Raw genomic sequence first — 15,732 nt, 5'->3', positions numbered from 1 at the left:
TGTTATCGATTGTTCTTTCTACTTTATCTATGGTGTGTTACCGGTATATCTTGCATGGTGTTTGTGTTTAGCCTGTAAAGCGGGGATGTCCTTCATTGGATCTCCCCACCTTGACTGCATCAAGGAGGTTAAGAAGGTTATTGTCGCTCTTAATATTGACAAGACTCGAATCCTGGATGGGCTTACAATGGAGTTTTTCAAGAAAAACTAGGAATGGATTAGTTAGGTTCTATGGAAAGTAAACAGAGAATCTTTTGATTCTAGAACTTTAGGGGAGGATATCGACAATGGGCTCATCAAACTCCTCCCCAAAGAGGGGGAAAAATCCTTGGTTAAAAACTGGAGGCCAATCACCCTCCTCAATGTCTCATATAAGATACTAGCTAAACTCCTGGCCAGAAGATTGGAGGACATTCTGCCTAAAATTGTAACACATACTCAAACAGGCTTCGTCAAGGGGAGGTACATCCTAGAAATTCTTCTTACATGTTGGGAAGCTATGTTTTGGGCCAAATAATCCAATCAACAACCTCTCATGTTACTCCTTGACTTTGAAAAGGCTTTTGATAGGATAGAGTGGATATTTGTTTTTATGATGCTAGAAGGGTTGGGGTTTCCTGGGGGCTTTTGCGGAATCGTAGAGACCCTGTTGACCAATGCCAATGCCTGTATTGAAGTTAATGGTATCAAATCAAACAAGATTTCTCTCTCTAGATCCATCAAACAGGGGTGCCCTTTGGCCCCTGCCTTATTTGTTATAGTTGCATATGCTCTTCACTATCTACTGAGGGATGACTCTCTTTCTAGTAGGGCTCTAGGAGTACTCTTGCCTAATCAAGAGGAACTCTCTAATATTGAATTCTCTCATGATACTTCTATCATATTGAGAATGGAGGAAAACAACCTATCAACCCTAATGAACAAATTGGATATCTTTTATGTTGCCTTCGGGAGCAAGATCTCTCTATCCAAATCTATCATGCTTGGTTGGGATAGCAACCCTCCTCCTTGGTTTAGTAAATACTCTCTAATATGGAGAGGCCCTGAGTTCCAAATCAAGTACTTGAGGGTTCCCTTCTCTGTCTATCCTAATCCCAAGGAGATGTGGCAATGGATTAAAGGAAAAATTGACAAGAAGATCAGAAAATGGGATAAGCACTACCTTTCATTGGCAGGCAGAATACAGGTATGTCAGAAGATTTTATCATCATATAATAATTACTATGCCTCAACCTGGTTATTTAGCAACTATCAATGGAATCACATTTCGAAACAAGTCATGAATTTATTGTGGTCTGATGGCAAAGGGAATAAGAAGATGCATGTGGTAAAATGGAAATGGTGCACAATGAGTAAGTCCAAAGGAGGTCTGGGTATTAAAGACCTCAGAGTGCAAGGGTTGTCTTTGGCGGCCAAATGGGTCTTTAGGGCTCTAGAAGGGGAGGAGCCTTGGAAATTCCTCATCAGGCATAACATTTCTCAATCATTACCTAAACAAGGCTTAGCTTGGAGACATCTGCCCATCAATGATCTAGTAGTCGAGAGTTTTGCTATCAAACCCAAGGGATCAATGATCTGCAAAACCCTGTGGAAGGCATGGGAAGATGTTAGACACCTGATCTCTGATAAATAACATTATAATCAAGGATGGTAAGATTTGTGGGGAATGGTCAATTTGGTGGAAACTTCTCCATAAGGGTAAACCCTTGGCTCTTATCCAAGGATGCTCTGCAAAACAATGGGCAGCAAGAGGTATCAAATGCTTAAGTGATTTTACCAAGGATGGGTATTTGATCTCTTGGTCTATGATTTGTGAGAAATTCAATATTCCTCGATCTCAATGGAGGACATACACTATACTTACCCATGCATACTCTGCCCTCGGTCTCCCCAAAGAACAAGAATGCAATTAACTAAGATGTATTCAATATAAATGGCCCATTGGGGCACATATTACCAAAATTAAAGCAAAAGACATATATTCACAATTGGTGGACAATAATGAAATCTTTGACCACTTGAACATTCGTTGGAATATTTCCCACAGTGAGTCCACTTGGAACAAACTTTTAAGCCTGCTCTGGAACAATCCTACTGAGCCCAAAAATAAGTTCTTTATGTGATGCCTTCTGATGCATAGACTCCCTAATCCATGCTATGATGGATCTCCCAGCCTGTGTAAATGTTGCAAGGTTCCTGAAACAATGATGCATATTTTCTTTGATTGTTTTTTTGCAGAGGTATGGAAACTTTTTGGTGTTCATATCAATGGTAATGTCTTTAGTTGGGAGTGTGTAACTGGTTATGTATCAGTTCTACCAAAATATGTCAATCTCTTTTGGTTTGTACCCTCCTCAAAGAACCTATGGTTGATTTGGAAAATTAGAAATAATGATGTATTTAATGGCATTGAAAGACTGCTTACTGAGTCTCTCAGGAGACTCATAACCCTGAATGTATCAATGCAAGTAACAGTTGTGATGAGGATTTCTAAGAATAAGTTTGAAAGGCTTCTTAGTGATGGGCATGTATCAATGTTCACATGGGAGATATCCCATGGATTTACATGGAAAAGAACGTCAGAAGCTTGGTCCAAGTTTGAGACTGCTCTCAACAACTTCATGGTGGAGCTAGAAAAGGATAGAAAGGCGCAGTCCAATCCCATAGCAGCTCTTCCGCTAGCCATTGTTTTACTGAGTTCCTCTTCAAAGATTCCTAAAGCCATCCCCCTTGCTAACCAAGTGCCCAGGAAGCTGATCTAGATGGACGGGCAGCTAGGATGGACCGTGTGGGCTAAGGAAGACATAGTACCCTAGTGCTCTTGAAGACATAGTACCGTTTTATGTTGTATTGAATCTATCTTATATCTATCTTATTCACTAGTTGCTTATAAACAAATCTATGTAACACCTTGATTTTGCCACTATTCGGGTTTTGAACAGACTATCTTTGTGATGTATCTTCATTATCTTTAATAGAAAAAAAAGCATTCAAATCTACAAAAATGGATTAGTATAACTTACAAAAATAAAAATCAGAAAAGGGACGAGTCTCAATGAGTGTGCAAAAAATGTCATCATCAAAATGTAGAATCATACAAAAGATTTCAAATGAACTATTAAAACCCTCAAATCTATATCAAATATGATTTCTAGTTAAGCAAAAAGATTAAAAATGAGTTTAAAAAGCCAATGAAATATTACCAAACATCTTGAATCTTTTGTATGTTTGTGAATGTAGAGATGTAGTTATTTACATTAGCAACATAAGGATAAGTTGGATTTGAGATTCCTCTTTGAAATGGCTAAGGATGGAGAGGTTTATAGGCTTTTGAAAAGGAAGATCAATGGTGACGATTAAAGAACAAATGGATGGCTAATATTTAATTTAACAATTGATTTTTGGGAGATGGTTATGAGATGAGTGGAGGAGAATAAAAGAAATATTTAATTTCTTTTATTTATTTTTGGGTGGTTATTCATGGAGGATTTAGTTAATTATTTAATTAGTAGAAGGACACATGCAATATGAATTAGGACTTGAGGAAAATGGTTTAGGACTTATGAAGAAAAAATGAGGAATAAAGTCTTTGATACTAAGTTTATATGATTTTGTAAAGCAGTCGAGACTTTATGATAAAAATTGTTTACAATAGTAATAACAAATGCTCACCTGATGTTTGATGAAGCAAAATTCAATTGACAAAACTAGTTAAAAGTGTACATAGATGTATTGTGACAACAATTTTCGTTGTTTATATCAACAACACTTTGAGTGATAGATGATGATAGCTTTGCATTTCTATCATCTTCCTAACTTTAGGCACATATAGTGATTTGAGCAATCAAAATAGTTAATGTTGAGAACAAGTTTAGCCATTTGAAAAAGAATATCATCATGTCACCTAGGATTTTTTAATTTTTTATTTTCTAATTTTCTATTAAAGAACAAGTCAGCATCAAGAACAATAGGATTTAGTAAGATTAAGGGTAAAAACCAAAAATTTTATAGTCTAGATAATTTAAAAGAATATTAATTAGTTATTTTTCAAGTATCATCTATGACATATTTTGTGTGGCAATTATGTCTTTTGTTGATTTTGTCAAGTTCTTACATTAGGGTGTCATCATACTTTCATTCAAAAGATTCAACCATGGTTTTTCAACCCTCCCACAATACTAGGAAGCAATTCTCATTTGGCCAAATGGATCAAGGTAGTTAGTGTTTCAAATTCTTTAAAGGATCTAATAGTTTTGAGCAAAATGTTACCTCAAAATCACAAAAGGCACTCATGCATCAAATAGTTCTTTTTAACCACACCTATTTATGGTAGTCATTCTATTTTTAATAGAAGAATGAAGACATAGTTTTAGGTCACTTTGGATGGGTGAATATTTGTTTTCCTTTATATTAGATTTTGCTTCAAAGTTTTTTAAATTACTTTTCAAGAGTGTTTACTTTAAAAAATCTATTTTTGGGATAAATAACAATTATCCTACAGCAAAATTTGATCATTTTGTAACATACAAATAAGTGATTTAAGCACAAGACATTTTGAAAGATAGTTGGCAATATGTTTATGTCATTTAAATATTGTTATCTGTTATCTTTATCTTCTTTATTATGTTTGTAATTTCATGAATTGAAGTAAAAGGACAATATAGCATCGGTCTTTATATTGATGATATTTGTTCAAGTTGTAGCTTTGTATGCAACATCTTTTTCATTCCTAGAATCATACGTCATTGATGATCCTAGTTATTCCTTTCAAATCTTATTTGCATATGATTATTGGTCTCTCTTTTAGCCAATAGAAAGGTGTTGTCATGCTTAGAGTCATTGTTTTCATTCAAAATCACTGAATATCACTTGTGAGATTAATGGTGTGACTAGTTTTATGTTGTGACAAACCGAAAAGGCAAACAAATAACTAGCACTTGTACCTGGATGAGGTGCAATGGATAAAGCCAATAGTAATTTATATATTTTGAATACAAATGTAATGATTCAAGTATGTTGCCTTTATCTGAAGACCACCATGGGTAAGCCATCTCAGATATTCTAATCTAATACTGCAATTAGTTTAAGCTTTTGCTCTATAGCAAACTGAAACACAGATGCTTATATTAACAACACATGACAATTAGAATGTTGTGCAAACACAATATCTTTTGAGATTGTTTATCTTTGGAGAAATTTACCACCATTAGTAATTCATTTATCTCACTTTAGCAATTACCAAAACATCCCAATAAAACTTCCAAAAAACAGGGCCATTGAATTCTGAATTTTAAAACACATGTATTCTATGGTTTTAAATATTTGGTAAAAAGGCTTTAGAAACTTTCAAGAAAATACAAATGTAAAACCAAATTCTACAGCCTTTGCTGACATCCTCCCGAACGATCTACACACGACTTTTGGATTTTGGTTGTCATAAAGCTATCTATTGTTCAGCGGATAATGTGGACTGTGAAGCAAGTAGGATGTTTAATTCGAGTGATCTGACTTATATTTTGATGACTCATCGAATTTTAGTTTAGGGCATGCATTATCCAAGAAGACTATAATGTGTTTCATATAAGCGAATTATTAAGTCCTACAGAAACAAAAAATTGCTAATCAATAATTTTCATAACAAATCCCAAACGGGATACGGAAAAATTCAAATTGATGATTTTTGGGCATGTGGACATTCTTACATAGCTACAAGACGACAAATGTACAGACATAACGAAGCGATGGCTCTCCAAATGGAAGGAATGTTGCTAGTGGGTCAGAGACCGATGATCACTCTGAGTGAACTGCTCCAAACGCATAAAATAAATATGAAAGCACATTGATGCCATGAGAGAGCTCAACCACTATTTGTAGGATGGTTATGGCGTGAAAATGATATGGACATGCATTCTATCAAAAAAGGTTTATGAAACATGTTTTTATATTCCACTGCAGAAAGATCTTACTATATGTGGGTATTGTACATAGATATTGGATCTGTCTTATATAGTTTAGCAAAATGAGTAGTCAACCTTTGTTTTCAGTAAAATATCAAGGACAAACTTAATATTTAGCAAAAAGATCTATATTGTTTGTTTTTCAATGGTGGACATGTTTTTCTATTCACTATGGCCTGTTAAAAGTGGTAATGCACTCCCAATTTCCTCCTATTGAAGAAGCCTTTTTGCAACCCTGCACAAACAAAAACAAATGGTAAATACCTGGAGACCGTCATTCACATTAAAACAGTGAAATGGCAATGAAAAGTTAGTTTTCTGTCTTCCTTAAAGTAAGAATTATGTTTTTAATCAGTTAGTGTTAAGTTTCAACCTACTCCCCACATGCAACTTTTCAACCTAAAACTTTGGTCAACATATTGTCTATCACCAAGTTTTGAGAGCATCAAGGCCTCTCTATTTTTATTTTCGAGATCCCAATATTATTCAAGGTCATATACCACTCGTTACTAACACAAGGCTATTATTTTTAACAACATCAATCAAGTCTCTATATTCAAGTGTGGAAATCACCATACTTTTCTATATCTTGTGGTTTTCAGCATTAAAATTTTGAGGCTTAGAAAAAAAGAGGTAGTTAAGGTTGACATCTTTTGTAGGTTTGTCTATTAAAAATTAATGGGTTCTCTTCGGTAAATTTTCTGACAAATAACTTTCTAATAAAGAAAATTTTGATGATGGAAACAAAGGAGTAGAACTATCACTATTAGCACTAAATAGAAAAATGTCTCTATTGCCTCGGTTTCTTCTTAACAGTTTCTATATCATACGAATTCAGTATTTGAGTTCAAATTTGGACCTTCTATCTAATAGAGCCCCAAAATGGCTTACAGTGGGCTATATGGCTGCAATCTCAGAAAGTTGAAGTACCTTTGAATCAGTTTGGAATTCCTACAAAAACATAACTATTTGTTTAGGCTTCAATAATTTGTTTCAATGTTGTTGTTTAAGTACATTCACAAGCCCGCATAGACCATTTTGCTTTGTTATACCACATCTATGTGTCCTCAAACATCACTAAGACTCTAATCTCAAGCTAAGAAATTTATACCCAAAGACCGATGCCATAAAGGAAGATTATAATCGAAAAATAGAGGTTGTAAAGAGAAGTGATTTTTTCTTCATTAACTAGATTTGAAGCAATCAATTGTGTCTGTTTTGTCAACTAACTTATAACTACCCATTAAATCATTTTATCATAATATCAACCAGCGCATAACTTCTACAACATGAAAAAACCCATTCAAAAAATTGTACAATGGCTATTGACATCCCACATTTGTAGCAAATAAAGCTACAAAAACAAAGTATGTTATACAAAGCACAGAGCAAAACCAGAATGCCTCCACATAGAAACTGAGTCACAACTCATACAGAAGAGAGCACATACACATATACACATATAATTTGATTCATCTTTAACATGGTTTTTTGTTGCTATATTGTGAAGTAAAGTTATTTTATTTGCATCTGCTTGCAGCCCTTTTAACTCCAATTTGTTACCCTTCCCTAAATTTCAGTTAAAGCTCATTACTATTAGTCCAAAAGTTGCAATGTGCAATCACTGTACTCTAATATCACTATACTATTTTGACTTTTTTGCTAGGTCTGACTTTGGACATCTCAATGGGTCCTCTGGATCAATAAAAAGCTTTGTTTTCAAAGAAATAGTATAATTTTTGGTCCTTAGAAGAAACTGATGAACACTCATGGGCTTTCCATAGTTATCCCCTTCGTCTCATCTAACAAACAACCCAAAAAATGTTTTGCACAAAATGAACAGATAATAAGACAATGTGATTAGTCTATGCCAGCTGTCAAAGCCTTTAAATAGAGGAAGATTTCTCTCATTATGCTAAGAATTCATCTTCAGATGCCACCATGAGCTGGAAGATTTGTGGTGCTATGTTGTTGGCCATAACCACATACTTTGTTGTTGCTGATGCACTTGATGATGATGGGCATTATTGGTTGTTATAATTGTGGGCAGTGTCTTTTGTGATGCATGTTATAAGCAACACTTCTCCAAATCTTTAGGATGATATATGTGATTAATCAACACAATCTTGGTTCATCCACTCTACTATTAAATGATTGTTTGAAAGCGTTAAGTGTAACCTCTATCATTTTATTGACCTAAATTCAAATAGATATTCATATAGAAAAGATTCAAACAAGAAAGTTCAAGGTGAAACACCTATGTATGTAATGGACTATGCTTATATTTACTTTGATTTTGTTGTTTGATTGATGTAATCTAGCATTAAATCTCAAAAGAAGTTCTGAAGGGTAATTCTTGGAAAGATTGTTCCAACCAAGCTGGAGATCGAAATCTGATAAAGCTTGAAAAAGAATAAAAAAATCAAATCTAAGTCAAACGTCTTAAATCTCGATTAACCCTAAAATCCCAATAACTTCATATTTTCTTTCCATTTACAGTGTGAATAGATTGAAGCATCACCTGTATAGAAATTAGTTTTGGTTTGGCTCGTCGTAAAAAAATTCCATCACAGTGCAAGATCTTCAAGCGAGTCACTTTCCTACTCAAAATTTGTATGCAGCTAAATTATATTTTTCTTGTGTTCTATTATTTTAATCTTTTATCTCCAAGGACATCTTTAATAATGACAGATACAGAGTATAATGATATATTAGATACATTTAGAACATAATATCTTTTGAAGAATTTTCAATATAATCAAATAAATTACAGGTCCATACAATTTAGGATATCAAATATTACAATTTTATAGGATGTTTTTTACTTTAAAAGATTCAATTGGTGGCCTTTAAGTTGTCTATCAATGGACGGTTCCATATTTCTACAATTTCATGTTTACGTTTAGGGTTTCTGTTGTCTAGGCATTCAAATGTTTTTGAATGGAGATGTCGGGGAACTAATGTCGTGCCAGCAAGAAACAATAGGCAATGCCAAGTCCTATCTCTATATGGGGCTCTATCTGTGCCCCGTTTCGCACTAGGATTCAATTAGGCCCTCAACGATTATAAACAGAGTGAGTGCCCCATCTATCTCTAATGAGACGCCCTATCTATCTAGAAATGGGTGAAGTAAAGTACAAAACGTCCTATCTATGTCATCTATATAGATGGATGGTGCTAAGTCCGTTCCGGTCAATATCTAGTTAGTCCCGATATAAGGAAAGCAATAAGGCTACTCGTTTTTGCAACCATACACTCGACTGGCCTGCTGAAGCGAGACCTAAGAGCCTACAGGCGGATCAAAATGGCATCGTTAGAAGCAGACAATACGATTGGATGCTACGAGAGCACGGCTCGCTCGGATAATACAATAGCCTTAGGGTTCTGAGCATGCTAGTAGTGTTATACGAAGTTTATCGATCGGGATAAAACAAGTCACTTTAGGCGCTCGCCCTTGATCGAGTGAAGAAAAGCATAGGTGGAGCCTAGACCAAAGGAACGGTTTAGAAGGCTCTATTTTTAGGGCTCGCTGGTGTGAAATGAAGGCGAATGAGTTTATATCTATGACCCAAAGCTTTCAATACATAGGTATGCGTGATTATTGAGTCCTAATGGAACAGAAAACAATTTCCCGGTGTGTAAGAGTTTCCGGCAAGAACACGTTACTGGATTGAGACAATTCCGGTGGGAGAAGAGTTTCTGGCAAGAATACGTTACTGGATTGAGACAATTCCGGTGGGAGTGCCTCCCACAGGGAATAGCCTATCGACTAATTATTTCTTTAATGTGAAATAAATATTGCATAACGTAAATGATTATATACTTTGATGTATCTTAGTGTCTAGGGTAGTTTAGATTCCATAGAGCTTGCTCTAATGATTTGAAGAGAGGATTCACCTCACACACTGTTCTAAGTTTAAGTCGTCTTAAAAGAAAGAAAGTAAAACGCTAGCATGAAAGGACTTAGCTTTCAAAACTAGCTCATCATCAAAGGTAGTCCATTCCCTTCATAACTCATGAATAAATATTCGATGGAGTTGTTGCTCTTGTGGAAATAGTGAAGGGTGTGCATTTCCATAATATAACGTAACTAACAAAGAATGAATGTAAAAATTATAAAATCACATATATGGACTGTTGAAATTCATGAAATCATCCCATAAGCATGCAATAAATAATGAGCCCCATGGAAGTCTTAAACATTTAACCGCTCTTTATGTTCGTATAAAAGTCATCACATCATAAACTGAATAACATTCCCTACATCCTAAACACAAATACGTCAGAAAATTAAATTAGCGATTATATGAGGCATGAGATGATCCAAAATTTCAGGAATACATTTAAACTATATGTTCTCCTGATTTCCACCATGAGATGGACATTAAAATTTAAAGGTTATACTTATGTGAGCAAGAATTTCATTCAAAAATGCTTCGATGGTATAAGATAATTCATTGATTATTTCTTTCTGAACGAAAATATACAATATAAGATCAATTCAAAACTGCATTTATAGGATGCATAATGTTCCTATTAAAAGTCGAGAACAAAGGACAGGTCCAAGAATCCCATGCTTAGGAGACAATTTTCAAATTAGTAATTACATGATGCCTTTCCTCATCAAGTAATTGTCACAAATTTAGGTGTACGACCTCTAGGTAATTTGTGCTAGAAGAATGTTTCGGGAGAAATAGTAAAAATAATTTCACATCATAGCCTATCAACCAGATCACCTACCTTGCAGGTTGAACATTAAAATCCAAAAACATTTCTATAGTGTTGTTAAGACCATCTTCCTCTGCTTTACTCTTAGTTCCACTGCGTTCTAGTTGATGAATCCCACATATTGTTGGGAAAGAATACACAAGACAAACCTCCATTTGTCCTCTCAAAAAAGACATATTTACACATTAAAATATTTACCAACTTCCCAACCTGATGTGTGTGGGACAATGAAGCACTGCATATAATGCATGAAGCTCATTTAACAAAAAATGCCTGCCATATGCATCCAACATAAAAGGAGGCTATGCATCAAGACATATCAGAATCATCTTTTTTTCCCAACATGTTTCTCCTTTTACTGCTGTTCCTTCTTTCCTCTCTAGGATGTTGATCTTCTAAGGATGATTCCATCTTTTTATCCCGTTCTTCAAGCTCCAGTTTAATTTCTTCTTCTGCAGGTGGTGGTTCTACGAAGTCCGAAATTTTGGAATCTCTTTCCTGCAAAAATTAAAAAGGTATGAAAAGACCCGTGGACTTTCTCGAGTCTGTTCATTTTTGTGAATATGTTGGACTTCAGATTCCCTGGTGAAATAGACACTAGAAGAAAATTTGATTCGCAATTTTGCAACTATTACCACTTTTGATGCTCGGAGTTTCTGAAGGAGGATACCAAGTTGGTTCTGGAGCCTTTTTCCTCCCCAATTCTCTGAGAAGAATGAGGTATCTCCAAACAACTGGAAATCCTGAAGATCTCCACTCTTCAAACTTATCTCTAGCTGAAAAGAAATAACATTGGAAACAATATTGTTACAGCTCTCTTAGGTCCAGTGTAGAGAGAAAAATGATATTTGTGTCAACACATGATAAGCAAGCAGTCAACGAGACTGTCAAATACATGATATATACTGCCTCAGAGAACTAAGTAAACTTCACATGAATTACTATAAACAAAATTGTATAAATCTATAAACTTGATCCTGAATTTTGCTTCTGTAAGCATGGAAGTGTACTGAAAAGTTTTCAACAAAAGAAAAGCAGATAAAAAATTTGAAATTCAAGGAAGAGAAAGAAAAAAACATAGAAAGACATTAAAACGAAATCAAATTAGATAATTGAACATAAGAGTTGTACATCTATACAAAATTAATCAAGTACAACCAACACAAACACCATCAAGACATTCGTATGGCATGTAAGTGTTTTCTTTAAATCATTGCTTCCAGAAGTGTGTGTGATCTAAAAGTCAGTGAAGAGAACTTATGTTCATACCTCTACATCTGTTTGCAAACAATCATAAATTCCGAAGCATGTGTATAATCAAATAAAATGGTGGTCTGATTTAATTTGTAAGCAATGGGAAACATAGAATCGATCTCTCTATTTATTATTAGACACTTCAAAGCCAACAGTATAAAGCATATATATTATATACAGAATTCAAGAGACAAATCAAAAAAAAACTATTATTAGCTTGTCAACCTTTCCTGTGCATGTATACAAATATACAACCTACAAGAATATAACCGGGATTACAATTAATGTTGAGGAGCAAAGAAAACTGGAAGCTCAATAGACAGACTGATAATTAATAAAAGTAAAACCATCTATCGAGAAGCAGTCCCTTAATGTTTGTTGCCAATTTCATTCACATACCATGGCTCTTTCGCTTGAGACTTGAACTAATGTAAAACCCTCAACTATTTCCAAATAAGCAACAAGTACTTGAATACTTTTGCAAAGGTGGGAATGAATTATTGAAGAGAGAGAGAAGATAGCACAGATTCTAACTGTACTTGGAAACCAAGATTGAAAACAGACCTACTAATAAGATCAGTTCTTGATCCATGTGGCAGTTTGTGAAAAAAAATTGAAAACATAGAAAAATTTGTAGATCACCTTGCCAGGGGCACAATTCCATCATTGATTGGAATTCAAAATGTTCAATACATCGGAAAGCTTAGGACCTGTACAACACGATGAAAGAGTAGCGAACTTCCTTCAGAAAAAGTATAACATTATAAAACCACTCTACAAGGATCAAAAATCACAATATACAAAAATCTAGAAAAATCCTAAATTTTTGGCAAACCGAAAGTGTGTTTTCATTAGTTTCATGGCATGGCAGATTGCTTTTCAAACTCCACAGCAAATTGCTTCAATTTGTATTTTAAGATTATCCATTTCTTGCCAAAAATGGCTATTAGAAAATATATCATCCTAATGTATAAGTCAGCATGTTGTAGCTTAACATCTCTTCTCAAGACTCGGAGATAGCTACTCTTTTGTAAGTTACTCTCATTTGTAATAAAGCTTTCGTTGGCACTGCACCATTATTTGTGCTTGTTGGCTTCATTTCCTTTGCTTCGGTTTATTGCTTTGAAAAACATTAGGTTCATGCAATAGTGTATTGTTCTGTAGATTGCCAACAAAAAGAAAATCAGTGCTATCGTAGTAGTTTGTTCCATGTTTGATGTCCCATCAAATGAGGTATTGAAATCATGAGAGCTCTACACCAGTATTGAAGAGATAACATGCAATATAATTTATTCACAGCGATTACAAAGAATTGATTTTACATTGATTACAATATGGCTTTTATAAAGCCTTTAAAATTTTGACTACCCAAACCACCAAACCAATAAACACAAAATTAAGATACGTAAAAAGGTAACTCACATACTAATATGCTTATTTAAATAACTTACTTAAAACACTAACAATATTTATTTACCTCCTAACCTATGATAAAATATTTCAACATTACTCCCCTTATTATATCATCCAAAACAAAGGTAGGAAAACTGGTACTAGAATAAGATAAGTGGCCCAAGTAAGCACTAAATAACACAGGACATACACTCAACTATCCAAAGTACCACAAACTAACTACGACAAATCAAGCCGAACATATTAGTGAATTCCTAACTATCTGATGCACATAAAATTTGATAAACACCTCTGTGCCTGCAAGTCAACTCTAAACAAAGAGCTAATTTTATATAGATAGAGACAAAGTTGAAGAAAAAGGCTCCCATGTTGTCTGAGAAAACATACAAACAAACAACAAAATTCTGCATTGTATTTCCCCTAACAGAAAATCCAAAACTGATTACAAAATCAAGAAGCGGCTACCCTTTCTTTTTCCACAGCCTTCAAAACTCTTTTTTTCCTAAATAAATCCCCACTTTAAAGCCAAAAACTCAAACAAATAACCAGACCTCCATCCACCACTAACAACCACAAAATAGGATTGACGAAACAGAAAATAAAAAGGGCAGAGACAGATATAGGCCAAAAAAGGATCACTAAAAAAAGATAAGCAGGAAACTGACAAAGATGTCAGTGGAGAATCTGTAGGAGTTGATGATTCAACCTCACAATCCAAGAATCATTTGCAAGCATACCCCCTGTCACAAAATGGAGATCAAGCAAGAATAATATGCTCAACAACCTAAGAATTCTATATTGATTGCGCACAAAGAATATGTCACAATAAATGAATATTATGAAAAGGATGAATGAAACCCGAGATGCAAATCCTAAAGCTAGATTAAAATTAGCTAGTGCCAGGTGTCACAATCATAATGAATGAGACAACTTAAGCTATTATTAGCCTAATTTAATAAATGGAAAAAGACCTAATTTTAGCTTAAGTGAATAAAGTAATTAATGTAGAAGTGATCGCTCCTGCCTTCAATTTCAAAACTAAAGAGAAAATACTTAAACCAGTAACAGAGACTTTGCTTTCAATTCAACACTTAGTTTGCTACATAGAAATATAATTTTATTGACATCAAATATGTGAACACTTTATTTACAGTCATGGCCTTTCAATGGCCTTTCTATTAGCACAATATCTATCTTCACTAATTCTCAACTCTGAACATTTCATCTGCTTCACTACAACCCGCTTACCAATCCTTACTCTCCCATGGCTTTATGCCTTCAGGCTGAACCTCAACTCTTTTCCTCTTGGGCCGCTACTCCACATGACCTTTTGCTAGTTTTATATCATTTAATCATTTGCAATTTGTTTACACTGTCACTTTCTCTTCCTCTACCCAACAATGGCTCGATGCCTTTTCATCTTCTCAATCTGCACGTTAATGGATGACTCCTGCCGTTTTGGCTTCATCTTCTCAATTCCATTCATTGTTGAGCAGTTTTCTTCCAAGAATACGATAGGGTTGAGGCATCATCTCTCTCAAGTCTTTGAAATGCTGCATTATATATGATGCATTTGATGGAAAAGTCAGCTGCAACTTCTTTAAGTCTTCGTCATTGAAACAATCCATCCACATGGGCATCTACAAGTATGATAATCTTGTGAAAACGCAAAGTTTCTTTCATTGCTAAAAGGATTCTTCCCAGAAAACTGATAGGTCTAGACGATGCTTCAAATAAAACAAAGACTTTCATTTTTTAATTCCCCGCATATTAATTCAAAATCATATCAAATGACAAAGGACACGAACAAAATCATTTCAAATGACAAAGGACACTTGTCAAACGCATTTGTTCGGAAGTTTCTAAAGCCTTTCCAACAAATCCATTTCTTGCATATGCTGTGATCATTGCCATTCATGAAACCATATTTCTTTGAGGTAAAATAGTTCACGGGCCTTGTCTATACTTCCACATTTTGCATACATATCTACCAAGCAGTTGCAACTCAAACATCTGGCAAAATTCTTCCATCCTTTATGTTTTGATGGATCTCCATTCCTTGTTCCAACAAGCGGTGATGATGATGCTCACAAAGGTTGTCGAATCTGCCTTTTTATACCTGCCAACTGTATTCATTTTAAAGTTTTTAGCGATAATGGTGGATAGGCAATGCAATGTGAACTATAATCTATACCAATCGGACAATGCAATGTGAAGGATAACGAGGGCAAATCAGATTGCACAAATATTGGAGAGATGCCAAATCGAAGCAAACTAAAATTCAAAGAAAACAAGCAGGAAATTAGTTTTTGTTGGTGCTGATCACCGGCTTGCCTGGGTGCTCCTACACCAGACATGTTGGGTAAGTGAAATGTTCCAT

General features: G+C 34.7%; 1 protein-coding gene across 7 annotated transcripts in view; it reads right to left on the bottom strand.

Moving 5' to 3' along the window:
• Nucleotides 1-6,090: 6,090 nt before the first annotated feature.
• LOC131077962 (uncharacterized) overlaps nucleotides 6,091-15,732 on the bottom strand; it is a 160,327-nt gene continuing 150,685 nt past the window's right edge. For 3 of the 7 annotated variants that reach the window (XM_058015563.2, XM_058015568.1, XM_058015569.2), the window contains exons 5-6: nucleotides 11,321-11,461; nucleotides 10,398-11,183 (exon numbers count right to left, since the gene is read on the bottom strand). In XM_058015563.2, the coding sequence (XP_057871546.1) occupies nucleotides 10,995-11,183; nucleotides 11,321-11,461 (330 nt within the window). In that variant the 3' untranslated portion in view covers nucleotides 10,398-10,994. Of the gene's footprint in view, nucleotides 6,193-10,397; nucleotides 11,231-11,320; nucleotides 11,462-12,590; nucleotides 12,650-12,669; nucleotides 13,098-15,732 lie in introns of those variants that run through there. The other 4 variants (XM_058015564.2, XM_058015567.2, XM_058015565.2 and 1 more) reach the window with 4 other exon arrangements.

The sequence above is a fragment of the Cryptomeria japonica genome, chromosome 5, assembly GCF_030272615.1.
Source record: "Cryptomeria japonica chromosome 5, Sugi_1.0, whole genome shotgun sequence".
In the NCBI taxonomy this organism is placed as follows: Eukaryota; Viridiplantae; Streptophyta; class Pinopsida; order Cupressales; family Cupressaceae; genus Cryptomeria; species Cryptomeria japonica.
The sequence above is the reverse complement of the archived record's forward strand: the minus strand, read 5'-3'. Positions and strand labels throughout refer to the sequence as shown.